We start from the raw sequence: 17,859 nt of genomic DNA, 5'->3' as shown, positions 1-17,859 counted from the left end.
AAAAAAGAGCTTTTACAAACAGTTAAACATACAGACAGAGGTACCGAAGCAGTGTTACTGCAAGGGTACAGTATAAAACCACTAGAGACAAGGCAGCATAAGGTTGTCATACCATTTTGACATTTTTTTCTCATAGATGTTGGCTGTCACTGTCCAGATGTTTTCTCTTGTGATTTTGCCTGGGCTGGATGTACCCTGTAATTCATGGCTTTTTGTGGTCTGAAAGTTCTTTGAATGTGGCATTTCTCTCATGATCTATTTGATAAATGTGACCCTTTTAAGTCCTATTTAAAAGCTTTTATGTTTAAAATAGCAAATTCCTAAACCTTTTAATATAAAAGATTGCAAAAAGCAAAATTCTCAAAAATCAGAATACTCATTTTCTGTTTAAAAGTATAACATAAAACAATTATTAAGGCCTGGCCTATACTTTAGAAACAGATGCTTGAAGGAAATGTTTTACCATAAATACCACATGTAATGAAAACACAACTCACGCAATAATTACATAAAAAATATGCTTAAATATTTATATATGTACATATTACAAACTGCTACAAATTATACATTTTACAAAACTGCTGTAACATTAAAGGAAAAATAAGAAAAGCATACTGAAACGAATTTTTTTGTAGATTAAATATTTCTAAAATGTTACATTGTGTACTTGTGTGTTAATGTATCAATGTTTCAATGCACAACACATTGCAATCTTAAATTGTCATGGTCCGATGCATTAGAATTGTATACAAAATATATCATTTACACAAATCCTCTAGATTTATATACGTTGGAGTGTGTAGATCAAGTGACTAGCATGTGCACTACAATGTGCATTTGGACATAATTGTGTCACATATTTTGGCCTACATTTCATTATTTCCCATAGCCTATACATGTGTCACTATATATATATATATATATATATATATATATATATAATTGAATAATCATAAACAGACTGTAAGATAAATAAATATTATCTGCAATATAAAATGACATTTAGGATTCAACAACAACTTAAACGTTTTCAACAGTTCAGTAAGTGCACCTCAACAGGTGTGTCAGTGCTTTGAGTTAATCTATGATCCAGTAGATGGCGCAGTCTTGCCATTTACAGTCATGTACTTTTCTTCTTGTAAAACAGTTGGTGGTCTACTACTGCAAAGTGCATGGCCCTCCATTTTCTCTGTAGGTAAACCATTGTTAAAATTGATTGGGCCTGTCTGGTCCCATTATACAAGGTTGAAGAAAGGCCAAGATTAGAAGTCAGTTTTTCAGTCTAGCACCCCTTCGCCATCTCCACGATGAGCCATTCCAGCTTGCCTTTGAGCAGCCGTCCAAAGTGCTTCAACACCAGTCCCAAATCCTTAGAGTCCCGACCCAGACAGCTCTTTGCCTGGGGCTCTGCTAGCTCCCCCTGCTGGACCAAACACATATAGGGAAGTTGGTGTTCAGGCTAAAAATAATCATAGTGTGTTGAAAAAAAAGAACGAACAAGGACTTTTTCTGTGAGAGAGAAATGAATGAGATAATTTGAAACATTAGTATACTGGGTCATTGTTGATTTTTTTGGAAAAAACACACTGATTCTGACCTGAAGTAGGTTGTAAAAATGAGAAAAAAGGAAATATGACAGTGTTGCCTTGACTCCACAGCATGTTTCTGTTTCTAAGAGTTGCTGTATGTATATTTTATCATGGCTGTAAAGCACTTCAGAGAGCATGTTCCCATCATTCTCACTGGTCAAGTACGTGTCTATCTCCCTGTCTTTCCTGTGGGAGGAAGGCAAAGGTCACCTGGAGTCAAAGCCACCAAGATGACGTAACAAATCAACAAAGATTCCGGGAAGGCAGGATATTTCTTGTAGCATGTGGTCCCTCAATCACATTTCAATATGAGTAAACCAAACAAAAAAAATCCATTCTGTTTTTAGTTATTTTATATATTTTTTACCAATTCATCAAGTAAATATATGATATCTCACATTTTAATTCCAGACTATTAATGCTTCACTATATGTTAAGTTATTAGTTTCAAAATCATCTGTTAATATTTGAATTGTAACATTTGTGTGATCTTTTTTTAATATTTAAAGTTACAAAATATTTCCATGTGATTCAAATATTATGTAAATTATCTGTATTATCTGTATAAATTACAGTTTTTTACAATTGCTATGACAATTTTTTCAATTCTCCTTACAATTTTCCTAAACTCTGAACACAGCAACACACCTAAAACATTGAATTGGCATAACTGTTAATTTCATGCTCAAAATTATAAACTAAACTCCAACACTCATTTAAAAAATACAAAACTACACTAACACAATACACTGTGTATCACCAAAACACTAACATGTTCTCTACTAAACAGGAACATTTAGTCAATCATATCACAATGTCATAAAAAACATAAACATCAGATGGAATTACAGAAACTGCATTATTTTATATGTGTCAGGTCTGCCCTTATACAATATCCTACCTGTTGGTTTCTTTATTGTTTATTTTTACAGGGACAATGCACAATTAAAAGTAATTGCACTAGAGTTAGCTAATAGCTAATTTACATCTGCTGTCCCTGGGCAGGTAAACGAATAAAATAACATACAATATTACATATACACCACATAGAACATCACAATACATATATCCAGAGATGTAAGATTAATAAAAACAGTATATAAAAACTTACAACAGTCACATGGTTGAAAATATGTTCTGATAGTAGCCAGTGCTTCTCTGAAAATCTTGACAATAAATGCCACTGAGTCCCAGCTGAGATCTGTCTGAACGAGCCTCTCTGTATGATAGCCTGTGGTTTTCAAACTGGGGTCTGGGGATTAGGTACTTTTTTGCTACATGCATTGTTTTCAGAATTGATTATATTTGTATATTTCTAGTGAATATTATTTATTATTAAGTTATGACAGTACAAATGCATTTGAATTGGAAATATCTCTTCGGGGGTTATATACCTCCAACAAGTGTATCCAACTATTTGTAAGTTTGGAAAAAATATGTTGTAGCACATTTACTGTTTATCTAATAAAATGTAAATGTTTCTTTACATCTAAAAAATGATAGATGGATATGTATTTTAGGAAGGGGATCCCTCACAAAAGGTTCATTTTACGGTAATGTTCTGTCCCTAACTTTACATGTTTATGACAGAAGGCGTAAATATAGACTACGGCTGTGATTTATATATTTGCATAACTTCAATTTGGAATAAAATACAGATGATATATTTGTGTTGTAATTCACAATATGAACAGCTATTCACTTTGACTTTAGCCTATAAGTTGGGTTTAGAATGTGATGTTATCTGTTCTGACCAACAGTGTGAAAGCATTTGTAAATTTGGGAGTAAAAATATTTTGTTTTGGTCTTGGTTGAGTTTGTGTGTTAAAGAAGTTAAAGCATTTTGAATTTGTGTTACATGTATGGATTTTGTGTCAAAGCAACAATAAATGTGTTAATTGTATAGCCTACACAGCCAGATGGTGTGATAACTGTGTTAAGAGTTTAGGAAAATTGTTAAAAGTACTGGGAAAATTGTCATAGCAATTGTAAAAAACTAATACAAAAAATAACAAAACAAAAGGATGTGTATACGGTATTTCAAAATTTAGAGTAGGGTGTATTGAGGCCTCTGGTGAATCTTACACCTTCATTCTTAGATATTTATCTAAAAGCTCTTATTGGACTAATCTCTCAACATCTCACCGTGTCAGCAAGTTCCTCCATAACACAAGGGCCTGCAAAATGACTTTTTGCCAATATCTGAAGTGATCATCCTCACCTCCCCGTGAAGAAGTTTCACTACATGCAGGTAGTTGTTGATATTGCGTTCCAAGCGCTCCAGCAGAGTAAGCCCACAGCCAGGTTGGCTAAGTGTCCTGGCAGTCCGTACATCCTGCGCTAGAGTCCCCAAAGACAGCAGGATCTCAGCCCTCCGCTCATGCACCTGGAACGCAAATACACGGGTGTCTCAGAGAGCGTGTACCCGAGAGCACAGTGTGGGTGGGTGCTCTAATGAAGGGGGTGTGTGGGAGTGGGCTGGATTGAACAACTCACAGATTTTTTCTCCCAGGTTGCTTTGTGAATCCTGATGCATGGTAATTGAATAGGAGAGGGTAGAGACGCTACAGCGCTGCAGTCTACCTGTGAAGGAAGAAAAAATACAGCACATCAAACATCTAGATTGTGGTTAGAAAAGCAGAGATGCAGATGTACTGTGAAATAAATAAAGATTCAACAATATATATATATATATGGCCCTCAGAAAGGCAATGACAGCCGAGCATCAAGCAAATAGGCAGAATGACACATGTCAGATATTCATCAAGCGGAGTGTAGCATTAATTCATCTTAATGAGGCAGGGCTAAAAGCTATGAACATAAACAAACATACTGATAAACCTAGCGACTGAAAAGATTCAGTTGATTGTTGAGAGTTGACCACAGCATGATTCATTGATTGATCACAAGATATGTTTAGCCTAATGGTTTGATTTTGGCACAGAATGTCATTTGGATTACAAAAATAGCCCAAGCCAGCTCTAAAAATGAATATTTATCTACACCTAAATAAAAATATATCGGCTAACAGTGTATCTCTTATGAGTTGCAAATGGTGTACAGAAAGAGGCACACATAGTTGTTTGAGACACCTGAAAGAGTTGCCCAGGTCTTACCATTTCATCTTCCAAGTCTTTCACCTTGTTCATCACTGCTCTGGCTTCGCTATTGCACACAAAGTCCAACGGTTTAGTGCAAACATGAGACAGTTCAGAGGCAACTATGCTCAACACCATTACAAGCACTCCTGTGAAACAACAAACAGAATGGGAAAGCATGTGGACCACAGTAATGAATTGTAACAGTGTCCAATAAGGTTCTTTATCAGTTAATGCATTAGCTAAACAATACATTTGTACATTATTTTTTCATCTTTATTAATGTTAGTTAATACAAATACAATTGCTCATTTATTCATGTAAGCTCATTTATCATTACATATGGTAACAGATACAACATTTGATTGAAAATACATTTGTATAACATGTTAAAATGACCATTTACTGAAATTAATAAATGCTGTTAGTGTTTACAAATTTAGTTAATGTTAACAAATGGGGCTTTATCAAAGTTTTGTCCAATGAATTAACAGATTTAGGTTTTTACTATTATGATGACAGAATGTACATGTAATGCTAATTTGTTAGTTATGTTATTAAAGTTAGAAATCGTTTTCCAAAACTCAAATTAGCAATATTAGCAAATTACCTCGAAAATTATGTAAATATATGAAAAGAGAGAAAAAGAACCAGAAATGTTTACAACTCAGCAGTTGTGAGTTTTCCACAACGATGTCAGTCATACTCACTACTTAAATCCATGCCCAGTTACACCATGAAATCTTTGCTCTCGTTACTTCCCATTGGAGAGCGTCTTCTGTTGAAGACGTAACGCAAAAACCTCCATGCAGATGTGTGCCTCTCCACTACTAGTCCTAAACTGTGCATTGGCCACACTCTCTTTTTTTCTACTGTTCCTTTCCCGGCTGGACGCTTTTTATCTCGTCTCTGAACAAGCCACGACTTTCCTTTGATTCGCTTCACTACTCAAGCCAACATAAAAATTAGGGTTGCAAATCCTTTTTTTCCTAGTCTATGCTGTACTGATGCACTTTTTTGTTAAATGAACATTTAAAGAGTAAGACACTCATTTTAATAATATGTTTAGTTAAGCTGAACAAACAAAAAGAGGCCACACATAGGCCTGGTTAATGTTTTATTGTTCGATCAATCTTCTGTTTTCTGCCAGCATGCCTCTCCATGTCTTCCTTCACTACTGACGTTTTTGCTGTAAAAGGCCTATATATACATTGTACACATACACTCACCTAAAGGATTATTAGGAACACCATACTAATACGGTGTTTGACCCCCTTTCGCCTTCAGAACTGCCTTAATTCTACGTGGCATTGATTCAACAAGGTGCTGAAAGCATTCTTTAGAAATGTTGGCCCATATTGATAGGATAGCATCTTGCAGTTGATGGAGATTTGTGGGATGCACATCCAGGGCACGAAGCTCCCGTTCCACCACATCCCAAAGATGTTCTATCGGGTTGAGATCTGGTGACTGTGGGGGCCATTCTAGTACAGTGAACTCATTGTCATGTTCAAGAAACCAATTTGAAATGATTCGAGCTTTGTGACATGGTGCATTATCCTGCTGGAAGTAGCCATTAGAGGATGGGTACATGGTGGTCATAAAGGGATGGACATGGTCAGAAACAATGCTCAGGTAGGCCGTGGCATTTAAACGATGCCCAATTGGCACTAAGGGGCCTAAAGTGTGCCAAGAAAACATCCCCCACACCATTACACCACCACCACCAGCCTGCACAGTGGTAACAAGGCATGATGGATCCATGTTCTCATTCTGTTTACGCCAAATTCTGACTCTACCATTTGAATGTCTCAACAGAAATCGAGACTCATCAGACCAGGCAACATTTTTCCAGTCTTCAACTGTCCAATTTTGGTGAGCTCGTGCAAATTGTAGCCTCTTTTTCCTATTTGTAGTGGAGATGAGTGGTACCCGGTGGGGTCTTCTGCTGTTGTAGCCCATCTGCCTCAAGGTTGTGCGTGTTGTGGCTTCACAAATGCTTTGCTGCATACCTCGGTTGTAACGAGTGGTTATTTCAGTCAAAGTTGCTCTTCTATCAGCTTGAATCAGTCGGCCCATTCTCCTCTGACCTCTAGCATCAACAAGGCATTTTCGCCCACAGGACTGCCGCATACTGGATGTTTTTCCCTTTTCACACCATTCTTTGTAAACCCTAGAAATGGTTGTGCGTGAAAATCCCAGTAACTGAGCAGATTGTGAAATACTCAGACCGGCCCGTCTGGCACCAACAACCATGCCACGCTCAAAATTGCTTAAATCACCTTTCTTTCCCATTCTGACATTCAGTTTGGAGTTCAGGAGATTGTCTTGACCAGGACCACACCCCTAAATGCATTGAAGCAACTGCCATGTGATTGGTTGATTAGATAATTGCATTAATGAGAAATTGAACAGGTGTTCCTAATAATCCTTTAGGTGAGTGTATATCATATGTATTTTACATTTTTATATTTTAAAACTAAATACCAAAAAAAATTAATAAAATAAAAAATACATATTTGATGTCCCCATGTTGTATTTACCTATGGGTCTGCTGATAATCTTACTACGTTTATGGATTGTATGGGTAGTAAAATTACCAATTGAAGCGATGTTTATACAAGGACATGTATGTTTATTTATGAGTCATCTCTTTTATCAGACGTGTAGAACATACTATAACAAAATAACATTTATGATCACTTGCACAGGGACAGAGACACCAGCAGGGTGGTGATGCAAGCAGGCAGTCTCATTCATTTCTGAGAATAGTTTTTTTTCAATTGCTAACAAGCGTTTACCAATACTTAAAGTACTTTTTCTAAACTCTTAACACAGTAACACACCTACGTTACACAGCTTAATAGTTAATTTTCTTGCCAAAACCACATTTTGTTAAATAAATACAAACTCTAACTGCTGAATGCCTTTTTCAACATTTTGGCTACATTTATTCATTTGGCAGACGCTTTTATCCAAAGCGACTTACAAGTAGGAGAGCATAATAAACATTTTGTCAACACGCTAAACAGAACCGTTAGTTTACAAGGCTGGAGTAAGCAAAGGAGAGAATGAACTTTTTTTGACAGACAGTAGACATACAGTTATTGGTTAGTCAAATAAATGCGGAACGGGTGTGTTTTGAGCTGTTTTTTTAAACTTGTGAAGGATGCTGCAGGATGGAGGATGGTAGTTCATTCCACCAAAGGGGAACCGAATAAGTAAAGGTTGAGTAAACATATGCTAACTCTATCAAAACACAGCAAACCTGATTCAAAAACCTGATTTTCTATCCAACAGAAACCAACGCAGGCTCATTGCAAATATGTACCTCCTACATTTCTGCATAACCCGAAATACGTAGCTCCAGGTACAAATCGCTGCATCTTTCGGGTGGAATGTCCACTAGTGGCGCAAGGGTTTTTCTCCGTGTAGATGCAGGTACATTCAAGGTTACAAAGCAGACGATACTGAATATTATTGATGTTATATCCCGTGGCGGATAAACGTCTGATGTCATTACTGTAAGGATTAAATGTGTTTGGCTGAGGTAAATCAAGAACTTGTTGTTTACTTAAGCATAGCTCCAATAAATGAATAAATTATCAAAATGCATTAGTATTTTGTACAGATGCTGTTTATTAAAAAAGTGCAATAATTCCAAGCGTTCCGAGGCTGAAGAATTAAATCATGGAGCGATCTCCTTCTCCGTCCGCCTTAAAACTCCGATCCGGACCAGCTGCGCACAGTGACAGATCTCAAAAATTGCCGGCGTAACGGTGGAGTTACGCCAACTTCGATTTTGAAATGGCAATAGGCTTGTTCGACTTGATGCGGCGCCGAAGATCCGACCAGCGGATGACATCAAAGTACCGCGAGAGCGATTCAAAAATCGACAAAAAGTTTGCTTTCGAATCGCTCTCGCGGTACTTTGATGTCATCCGCCTGTCGGATCTTCGGCGCCGCATCAAGTCGAACAAGCCTATTAGTCAGCTGCAAATATGACTTGACCCCCAAAAAATTCTAACAAAAGGTTTCTCAGTGGTTTACAGTAGTATCAGATGTACTTAAAAACATACTAAAAGTTTACCAAAGTTTGAAAGAAAGGCCCCATGGCCGTCAGGGCCTTAAAATTACCATTACTCCTTTATATTCCTCCTAGACCAGGAATACTGGTGCCTGATACATGTTTTGGCCATGTAATATTCTCATTGGCATATTTGCATGATAGATAAGTGATTACAAGTACAACTATATATTAAAGCAATTGGTTACAAGCATATTTATGCAAAAAATAAGTACAATTTCCCTTAAGTAATTGCATATTTCTCCTTTCTCATATCGTTTTGCCTAGTGTTGGTGATTTCTGTGGTTCATAACCATTCTTTTGATTCCAGTAAATATAAATTCATCTAGACTGTGGTACTGTAAAATTTGTCAAACCGGGCTGCCATGTGAAGGCTCAGTTCGCTAAACCCTTTTATTTTTTTTGTTTTATTTTTTCATATATTTTTTAATAATGCTTTTTTGCCTTTTGTGTTTTAATATATTTTTAATACTATTCTTATTTATATATAACTTTTTATATTTTCTTCAGTTGTTTCCTCTTATTCTGGTTTATTTTTTTATACTTTTTGAACTGTGACTTCATAGATTTACCATTAGTCGTCACACTCTTCTCCCATAGAGGTTGATTATAGTAGATTCTCACAATTCCCAACTTGACATGGTCCACAAGCAGGCATGCATGGTAGTCCATATGCCTGCACCTGCACCGTTGGTGTCGGCAGGCAGTTGTGCATCTGTCCACCAGATGGTGCATAATGATGAGCAGCAGAGATGATCATGGATGCACCACAGATTTTTTTTTTTTTTTTTTTTTTAGATTTAGATTCAATTTATTGTCATTGCACATGTACAAGGCAACGAAATGTGACCTCTGCATTTAACCCATCCAGAGAGTAGTGAACACACGTACCCCCGGAGCAGTGGGCAGCTATCACTGCAGCGCCCGGGGAGCAAGTAGGGGTAAGGTGCCTTGCTCAAGGGCACCTCAGTTGTTACCCGCCGGCCCTGGGAATCGAACCGGCAACCTTCTGGTCACGAGTCCAACTCTCTAACCATTAGGCCACAACTGCCCCTTCACACCTTGGTCCACGCATCATTTTTTTTATTTAGATTTTTAGATTTAGAAATGAGGAACGCTTCACGAATTTGCGTGTCATCACAGAGTAGTCCCATTAAAAGCATAGTCTTAATGCTTGGAGGTTTTCATACTTTTATGAACCTATTTGGTGCAATAGGCACACTGATGGAAGGAACAGGACTCAGGAACATTATGGAAGTTGTCTATGGATCAAATGCCGTCCAGCACATGATGACTGGAAAGTCAGTGGAAAGAGCTTTTCGGACATTTGCTGGTGGACAGATGTCTCAATCACCTGGTTGTGTACGTCATCGCCTCTTTGTACACTTATATTGTTTATTCCATGAGCTCCCTATTCTGATGAACCTCAACCACATCAGAGCCATCTCTTACGTTTTTACAGCAAATAGGGCAAGCTTCTTGGTTTACAACAACATGACTCATGGTCAAAATTGCATTTGGAGTGTACTTTTTCCTCAAGCTAATTCAACAGTGTCATCCTCTCTTAACACACTTACATTGTTGGCCTTTTTCATGTGTTAGAAATCTGGGTGGGGGGGTGGGAGGTTTAAGTAGTCAAGGATGAATTTTGTTTGAGCAAAATGGTATACACTGTGCTGCCAAAAACATTTCAATGAGGCAAGCAATATCAAATGTCAGCATTCTCTTCCACCATCTTCTGAATTGCTGAAAATTGTGAATTTAATTTTGTTGGGTTTAGTATAATGCCACCTTTATACTAACAACATCTATAGAGGATGCATTACATATGTATTACCTTATTCAAATTTAAATGAGTGACCATTTTAGAGGGTTCATACACAGGCCTCTGTTCGGGCTAATTCAAAGTTGTTTATGCTCAAAGTTATACAACTCCAATTTAAGTTACTTTTGGGTGCAATAACTTTACAATTGAATGTCAAGTCTGGGTTTAAGCAAAAAATGTGTCCAAAAACACGTACTGAGTAGGAGTTACATGACATAGGCTAAATCGTTTACATCTCTGGTTCACCCCAAACAAAGATAAAACCTTACAGTAATCTCACAACATCATGTATTCCATAAGTTTGTAATCATGTCAGTGCAATTTAGACAAGTCCAATGGATTCATAGACCCAGACAACATAGGGTTACACACCAAGATTACTTGGCTAGGTCAAATAATGAAGGAGTTAGGATATTTTAAGGGCTTCCTGCCCATCTTGGACGCCATCTTGAAAATTATACATTTCTAGTGGTCAAACTTTGGTAAACTTTTAGTATGTTATTAAGGACACCTAATACTACAAAAACAGCTGAGAAACCTTTTGTTAGAATTTTTTAGGGTTAGGTGGTTTTTTTTCATATATGCAGCCGCTATTGGCAGTCCCGCTCCAACTGCGTCACAAGCTATCCTCTGGAGCACGATCATCGGTAATTAAAACCTTATGTGCTCATCACACAATGATATCGTATGGTTCTAGAAGATTCTGAATGTAATGTGACCTGTTTTTATACTGTTTTTGGTCAGTGTTTGCAATAAATATCCGTGGCTGACTTGTATTTGCTTGTTCCGTGTTTTATATGGTTGGGAAGTGGGTAGGTTTAGGATTGGGGTGGAGTGGGGTTAGGTACCCTAACCTTTTTAATTTGTGCATGTGTCTGCTTCGTAACTTTTAATAAAACACATTAGAATGGAGAAAAAACGCGCCTGTGGACATTCCACTCGAAAGATGCAGCAGCGATTTGTACCTGGAGCTACATATTTCACGTTGTGCAGAAATGTAGGCAGAGGTATATTTACAATGAGCCTGGGATGGTCAATCATAGCGCATAGACTGTCAAAATGCTAACAAATAATGACATTACAAAAACTGCATTACTTGTCATGTTTCAGTTCGACCTGTATAGAACATACAATATGAAAGTCTTTTTTTTATAATTCAATCAGCTGTAAACACATTGTTTTCTATTGAGCTGTAAAATAGTCTTGGTTTTTTCGTTTCTGTATCACAAGTACTCTGTGTGGATTAATTTTAGATAGGGGAGAGCGGGCCACAATGTAACGGTTTTTGGTTTTAGCTCAATCACTCAAAAAATATTTGAGCTTAATTAATTATATTTACACAAACAACATACACATCTCTACTACCAATGAACACTTAAAGTTTGTTTCTAGAACCTACCGTTACCATACAATTACAGCAAAAGTGACAGAAGTGCAAATGTTACCATGCAATTACAGCAAAAGTGGGTGGGGGTGGGGTTCATTGGGAATTTTCTGTCAATAAACTAAAGGTGGATATTGTTTGTACATATTAGATGGATATCCACACATCTATCATCCAGCCATCCTCATCTAACCATCCTTCTATTATAGATCAATACATATGGATAGATATACTGTATTAGAAAATGATGCAAAATTATAAAAAATCATTATTGTGAATTACTCTCGCTGATATTGTAATTTGAGTTTCAATACGGTGTTTTAGATGATATAAGGTTGGATTTTTTTACTTACACACTCAACTGAGAAATCGACAAAAAAACATATGAATTAAAAAAAGTTGACTTTCATGCTGCCAAAACGTTCCAATATCTCCATGAAAACACAAACTTTTCAAAAGCTCACAGAAGACAACATAGTGAAGGAATCATCAGTAGAATGTACAAAAATGTAAGTGACTGCTTCAGTAAAGGCGTTACTAGCAATATATGTAATTGCTGTAATAAAAATGCATGCCCTTTGATTCAAAGATAGCAAAAATTTAACAAAATAACGGAAAATAATGCACAGGAAAAAGCATTTTGGATTTTCAGCATTTGGATGCTCATGATCATTTAATGGAAAGACTTCAACATCTAGCTATGTCTCAGATTGAGATTGGAATCAGCTATTTTTCAATTATCACTAATTAGACAATTCTCATGAGGTCTTTTACTGTAAACTGCTGTTGTTGCAGAAGAAGGTTTTTTACTAGGGTTTGGAACATTAGGTCTTCATTTTTGTCATACTGTATTTAAGCATTTGTAAAAAAGACATGAAATATCCATAATTTTGGTATGGTGTAAGCTTGTAAAGAAAATGTACGCATTTTAGAAACGTGTTAATCGACTGAGTGTGAAAACAACATGAATTGTGTTAATGGTATGGTCACAACAGACAGATGTTGTGCTAATTGTGTTTTGAAAGTGTGACTACAGATTGGTCATAGGGATGTTAGCAATTGAAAAAAACTGTAATTCATAGCAGACCTTTTTCTAATCCTGAGTACTTCAATAGACAGATATCCCTTTTAGTGTTGTTCTATTTTTTTTTTAATAAAGTTCAACTCCAAACTCAGTCTTAGAAATGCTACAGTGTGAAATATAGCATATTTAGATATATGAGAAATGTAGCAAATATGTATTCACAACAAACACCTGTTGTATCAAGTCATTGCAAATTATTGCCTATCCACAATGGAGATATCATTGTGCACTCACTGCTGCAGCAAATGGGAACACTAAGAATGGTGATAGTTATTTTTACTGTAAATATATAGGACTGTTTTTTCCTAATCATTATCTCGTCCCAGAGGATAGCAACACCCTCTTTAATTCTCAATGCAGCTGTGGAGAACCAGGATGGGGAAAGGCTTAGCTGTACGCCTTAGAGTCACTGCAATCACTATACATGCTCTGAACATAGGCTACCTGAAACATGATAAGACCATGTGCACATTTATTGATGCAGTCATTGGATTTCATTGGATGGATGGATGGATGGATGGATGGATGGATGGATGGATGGATGGATGGATGGATGGATGGATGGATGGATGGATGGATGGATGGATGGATGGATGGATGGATGGATAGATAGATAGATAGATAGATAGATAGATAGATAGATAGATAGATAGATAGATAGATAGATAGATAGATAGATAGATAGATAGATAGATAGATAGATAGATAGATAGATAGATAGATAGATAGATAGACACTACAGCATAACTTAACATTCTGTGCACTGATCAAGACAAATGCGCCATCACATGGTATTAATGACGGGCAATAGGAACAGAAGAGGAGTCAACCTGCTATAACTAAACCAGTAACGGAACCCGCATTGCATCACAGAATCAATTCCTAGTGCACGCGCCCCGAGCTCTGCCGGCTCAATTACTCCTTTACCTATCAGCGCGTGCAGCGCACACTAATCCGGAACGATTTGTGATGCATTAGCACCGTGAAGTGTGTGTTAACGAAAGCATTCGCCTTTGTGAAGTTTCTGTTGCGAGAGACGAGAGAGCGACATCGGCATCAGCAACAGGGTACTACTAAATCACCAGCGAGGACAATTGTAGAGAAAGTATCTGGATCGTCTAGAGTATCAACTGTAACCAGAAACACTGACGTCATTAATCGGGTTTTCATTTCGTTGTTTTAATTGTGTGAGGATTTATTGCATTTTTGCGTCATTAAATGGAGCGGCGTAGGTGACGTTTGGACTGTTGCTTTCACCGGCGAGGAAAAATGTGAGTAGCTGCCAAAGACAAAATAGTAACCTGCGGTGTCAAATATTGATGACGATAAACTGTGCCTTTACAGTGCTTAAGAAGTCAGCAAACTACGTTCATATCAGATTTGTTTCTCATTTTTTTAATCTAAAGGGCATTTGGTTTTCTTGTTGGGGCTCAAGGGCAAAGTGTTATTCGTATGAGGGAATGAACCTTCGCCTGATTCCCTTGTCTAGATTTTCTAATGAGGCAGCTGATAGCCACAATTTTCTCAGACCAGTTCAATACAAGATGATATCCTGCCCTATGTCAAGAAACACTGGATATTCAGTTATAGTCTATATGCAGTTCGAGTCAACGTCCCTTCAAGGTCCTTCAGAGATGCAGAAAAATGTAGCGCAAAGAAAATTTGTAATTGACATTTGCATCATCATTCATCGGTGTCGAAAGTCGATATTTACACATCTATAATCGCAGAAATAAAATATAAGAAAAGTCTCGTTTTATTGTGTGTTTATAATTGAACAAGAGTTTTAACTTTAAAAGAAACTTTGCTTGATTGGGTAAATGAAATAGGCTAGTTTAATTGTTTTTATGTGTAGCTATGTTAAATATTTACACACTTATTAAATTACTAAAACTGGCTGTGTTAAAGTCCAGTAGTTTACAGAGGAAGTGTTATTGAGTTGAGTACATAATGTTTTTACTCCCCACGACGGTTCGACGTCTCAATTCCCAGCAGAACTATTTAAACAGTCAATGAGCAAGATGTTCTTTTGAACTCTTTCGGGCATCCATAGTTCATTAAAAGAACATTGCAGAAAGTTTTGGGTAAGATTTGGGTCAGTGTGTTATAGCGCTGAGGGCGTCGGAACACCTCATTCACAGGAATGCGCAACGTGTTGCCCACCTGTATAAATCATGTTCGTGACGTATACAGTAGACGTTGTGCACGCGTACTAACATGAAAGAGGTGACTATTAGTTTGTTAAGATCACCGAGTCTGGTGTTTATAGTTACTAAAATACATTTTTATATTTCTTACATTTTACTAGTAAACTGGCCTCGAAATTTGAAATAGTCTGTGCGTAACATTTATATGATGTAGATTTTAGACAAGCAATGCAGACCTGCTTTAAAATCATAGTATAAATATTACCCTTACAGCATGTTGGGTATTTGTATAAGCAAGCAATGGAAGAGAGAGAGAGGGTAAACACATATACACAAAAACACTGCAGTGTTGCAAGGAAACTGTCAGAATTCACAGTGATGCATTCATGTTTCATCCCAGTCTGTGTCCCTGCTGTTCCCAGAGCTGGCAGTGAACCTGTGAGCAGCATACCAGAGTTTCTATCTCTGCAAGAAAATCTATTTAAGAACCTATTGGTTTTCTCCCTCTCTCCAATGAATTCTTTCTTTCATCCTGTGAAGCCTTTGAGCTGCTGGAGCTTGTGGGATGAGCTTGAATGTAGCCTCAACACGTCCCTGCATCTAAATTTAGTTTTTACAGTAACCATGAGTAATATTAATGAGCAGTTCAATAAGCTGCCCACTGGCTTTCCACAGGTTTTGAAAGGCACTTCCTGGGGCATTGCTTCAGATGAGCTCCATTCTCATTATAGTCAGAAAGGGTAACAGGTGTATCCAGGGTTCATTTTCAAATAATGCATCACATGCCAAATTGACCGGTTTCCCATTGTTAAATCTGTTTAGACAAAATCAAATGTATGAACCCCTATCATGTTCTAGCTGATAAAGAATTACATGGTTTACACCTAAAAAAAACTATGGACACTTGATTGAATAAATTATGCCAGATGTATGTCAGCGTTCAGTTTGTAATGTCAAGCACTAGGCCTATAGACCTGCGTTAAAAAAACTCAGTTATGCAAGCTTGGCATTGGCAATGAGTAATCTGCAATTTAAGTGCCTGAGATCACAGTAGGCCTACTACAAAATAAAGCGATTACTCACAGGCATAGAAAATACATTGATTTTGACAATCGAGTCAACAAACGAAGTGTATTAACCAGTCTTACCACACAAAGCGGATTTTCGTGCGCGTTTATGGCATTTTCCTAAAGCCCAGCAGCGGTGCGCTGTAGAAGGGAGAGTTCACTCGACAGCTGGCAGGGCTGGGCTGCTTTCTGCTGAAGGACCTGTTACTCTGTTCATTCTGCTGGTTGCGTTGAGTCCCAATGATGCTGATGTGATCGCGTTGTGTTTGGGGATAACGGTTCGCCTTGACATTTCTGAAATTAAAGGTTATGGCGCGAGACAGAGCCCAGCAACGCGTGCTTCAGTACCAGCAAACTCTGGTGAGTAACGCCGTTATGCTGATGGTTTGCAAAGCGAAACGCGCGGCTTTATCTGCAAAGATGCGTAAAAGTGTGATCGAGTCCGTCCGATTCGATTTTATTAGGGTGCAAGGAAGTATGTATTTTTAGCAGACTAAAATCAATGCTAAATCACAAGAATGTAATTTATTCTAATTGTATAGGCTATAGATTGCATATTCTTTATGCAGAGATGTATAGTCTATATTATGGGTTAGGATGTTGTTTGCGTTTCATCGTGAGAAATCTCCTTTGCAAGCCACAAGAGTAAAATGGGATCCGCTTGAAAGAAATGTAATTACAGACGGCTGCTATTTCATTACAGTATATTGCTCGGTGTTTGTGACAAAGTTATGTGATGTTTCCAGCTAATTGAGTCATTTGTATGTTGATACATGCAGTGATGTGAGTCTGTTGAGTCCACAATAACATTCGAGGCATAACTAATGTGGCTTTAATGGCATCATTTACAGTTATGAGTTCACCAACATTTCAAGTTTAGGGTGGCACATCAAAGTCCCCCCTTCCTGCATGCTTTATCCCTCCAACCCCTCCTGCTTCTCCACTTGTGGACTAAATGTAGATCCTCCCTGAATATAAATTGACTCATGCACCAGTTTCCCCCACATTTCTGTCACGTCGTGATTGACAGCTGTACCCTGGAGCACTTAACGGGGATATCTTTACATGCATATAGACATGAAGAGAGGTGGTTTGAAGGAGAGATGGACACATTCAAATGCGTGGTGTATATATTCTCTTCATTCTGCACCATTTCCCCTACTCCACCCCTCCCACTACACAATACACATACATATGATTTTTTTCTTTGCACTGTTATGACACATGTGTTTGCAAAGGTAGGCGTGAAGTGGCCACACTCGGATCCATGTGTTGCATTTTGTCTTTTTTGAGTTTAGGCTATTTCTGAGCAGTCGTTCTCCCTGCAGGGCCAGACTGCGTGTTCTAGAGCCCCTATGTGTGTGATGAATTAAACTGGGACATTTTTTTCTGTCCCTACTTTCCTTATCAGTGAGTGGATCAATATACCACTATACAAAATGGTGGCTGGAGACTCGACGTTTCATTCCCTCTCTTAACACCTTTCTCTTTGACCAGGGGTTGGATCTCTTGATGTCTATATCATTAACCGTCCTTATTAAATGTGCTTCACTGCACAGCCAGACACACGTCTGTCTG

The 17,859-nt window shown here is 37.7% G+C and overlaps 2 protein-coding genes across 9 annotated transcripts in view; one reads left to right on the top strand and one right to left on the bottom strand.

Annotated features, from left to right (window-relative positions):
- Positions 1-967: 967 nt before the first annotated feature.
- On the bottom strand, positions 968-16,475 carry thpo (thrombopoietin). Of its 2 annotated transcripts, none has more exons than XM_057333203.1 (5): positions 16,363-16,475; positions 4,706-4,836; positions 4,086-4,172; positions 3,811-3,975; positions 968-1,423 (listed from the first exon to the last, which is right to left on the bottom strand). In XM_057333203.1, the coding sequence occupies exons 2-5, from the start codon at positions 4,823-4,825 to the stop codon at positions 1,283-1,285; spliced, it is 513 nt and encodes a 170-aa protein (XP_057189186.1). In that variant the 5' UTR covers positions 4,826-4,836; positions 16,363-16,475; the 3' UTR covers positions 968-1,282. The 2 variants fall into 2 exon arrangements, with proteins under 2 accessions (XP_057189186.1, XP_057189187.1); XM_057333204.1 differs by having other exon boundaries at positions 968-1,420.
- clcn2a (chloride channel, voltage-sensitive 2a) overlaps positions 13,851-17,859 on the top strand; it is a 53,133-nt gene continuing 49,124 nt past the window's right edge. For 6 of the 7 annotated variants that reach the window (XM_057333198.1, XM_057333196.1, XM_057333194.1 and 3 more), the window contains exon 1: positions 16,453-16,641. In XM_057333198.1, coding sequence (XP_057189181.1) covers positions 16,591-16,641 — 51 coding nt within the window. In that variant the 5' untranslated portion in view covers positions 16,453-16,590. Of the gene's footprint in view, positions 14,339-16,452; positions 16,642-17,859 lie in introns of those variants that run through there. The other variant, XM_057333199.1, reaches the window with a different exon arrangement.

This window comes from Triplophysa rosa, linkage group LG5, assembly GCF_024868665.1.
Source record: "Triplophysa rosa linkage group LG5, Trosa_1v2, whole genome shotgun sequence".
Classification (NCBI taxonomy): domain Eukaryota; kingdom Metazoa; phylum Chordata; class Actinopteri; order Cypriniformes; family Nemacheilidae; genus Triplophysa; species Triplophysa rosa.
The sequence above is the reverse complement of the archived record's forward strand: the minus strand, read 5'-3'. Positions and strand labels throughout refer to the sequence as shown.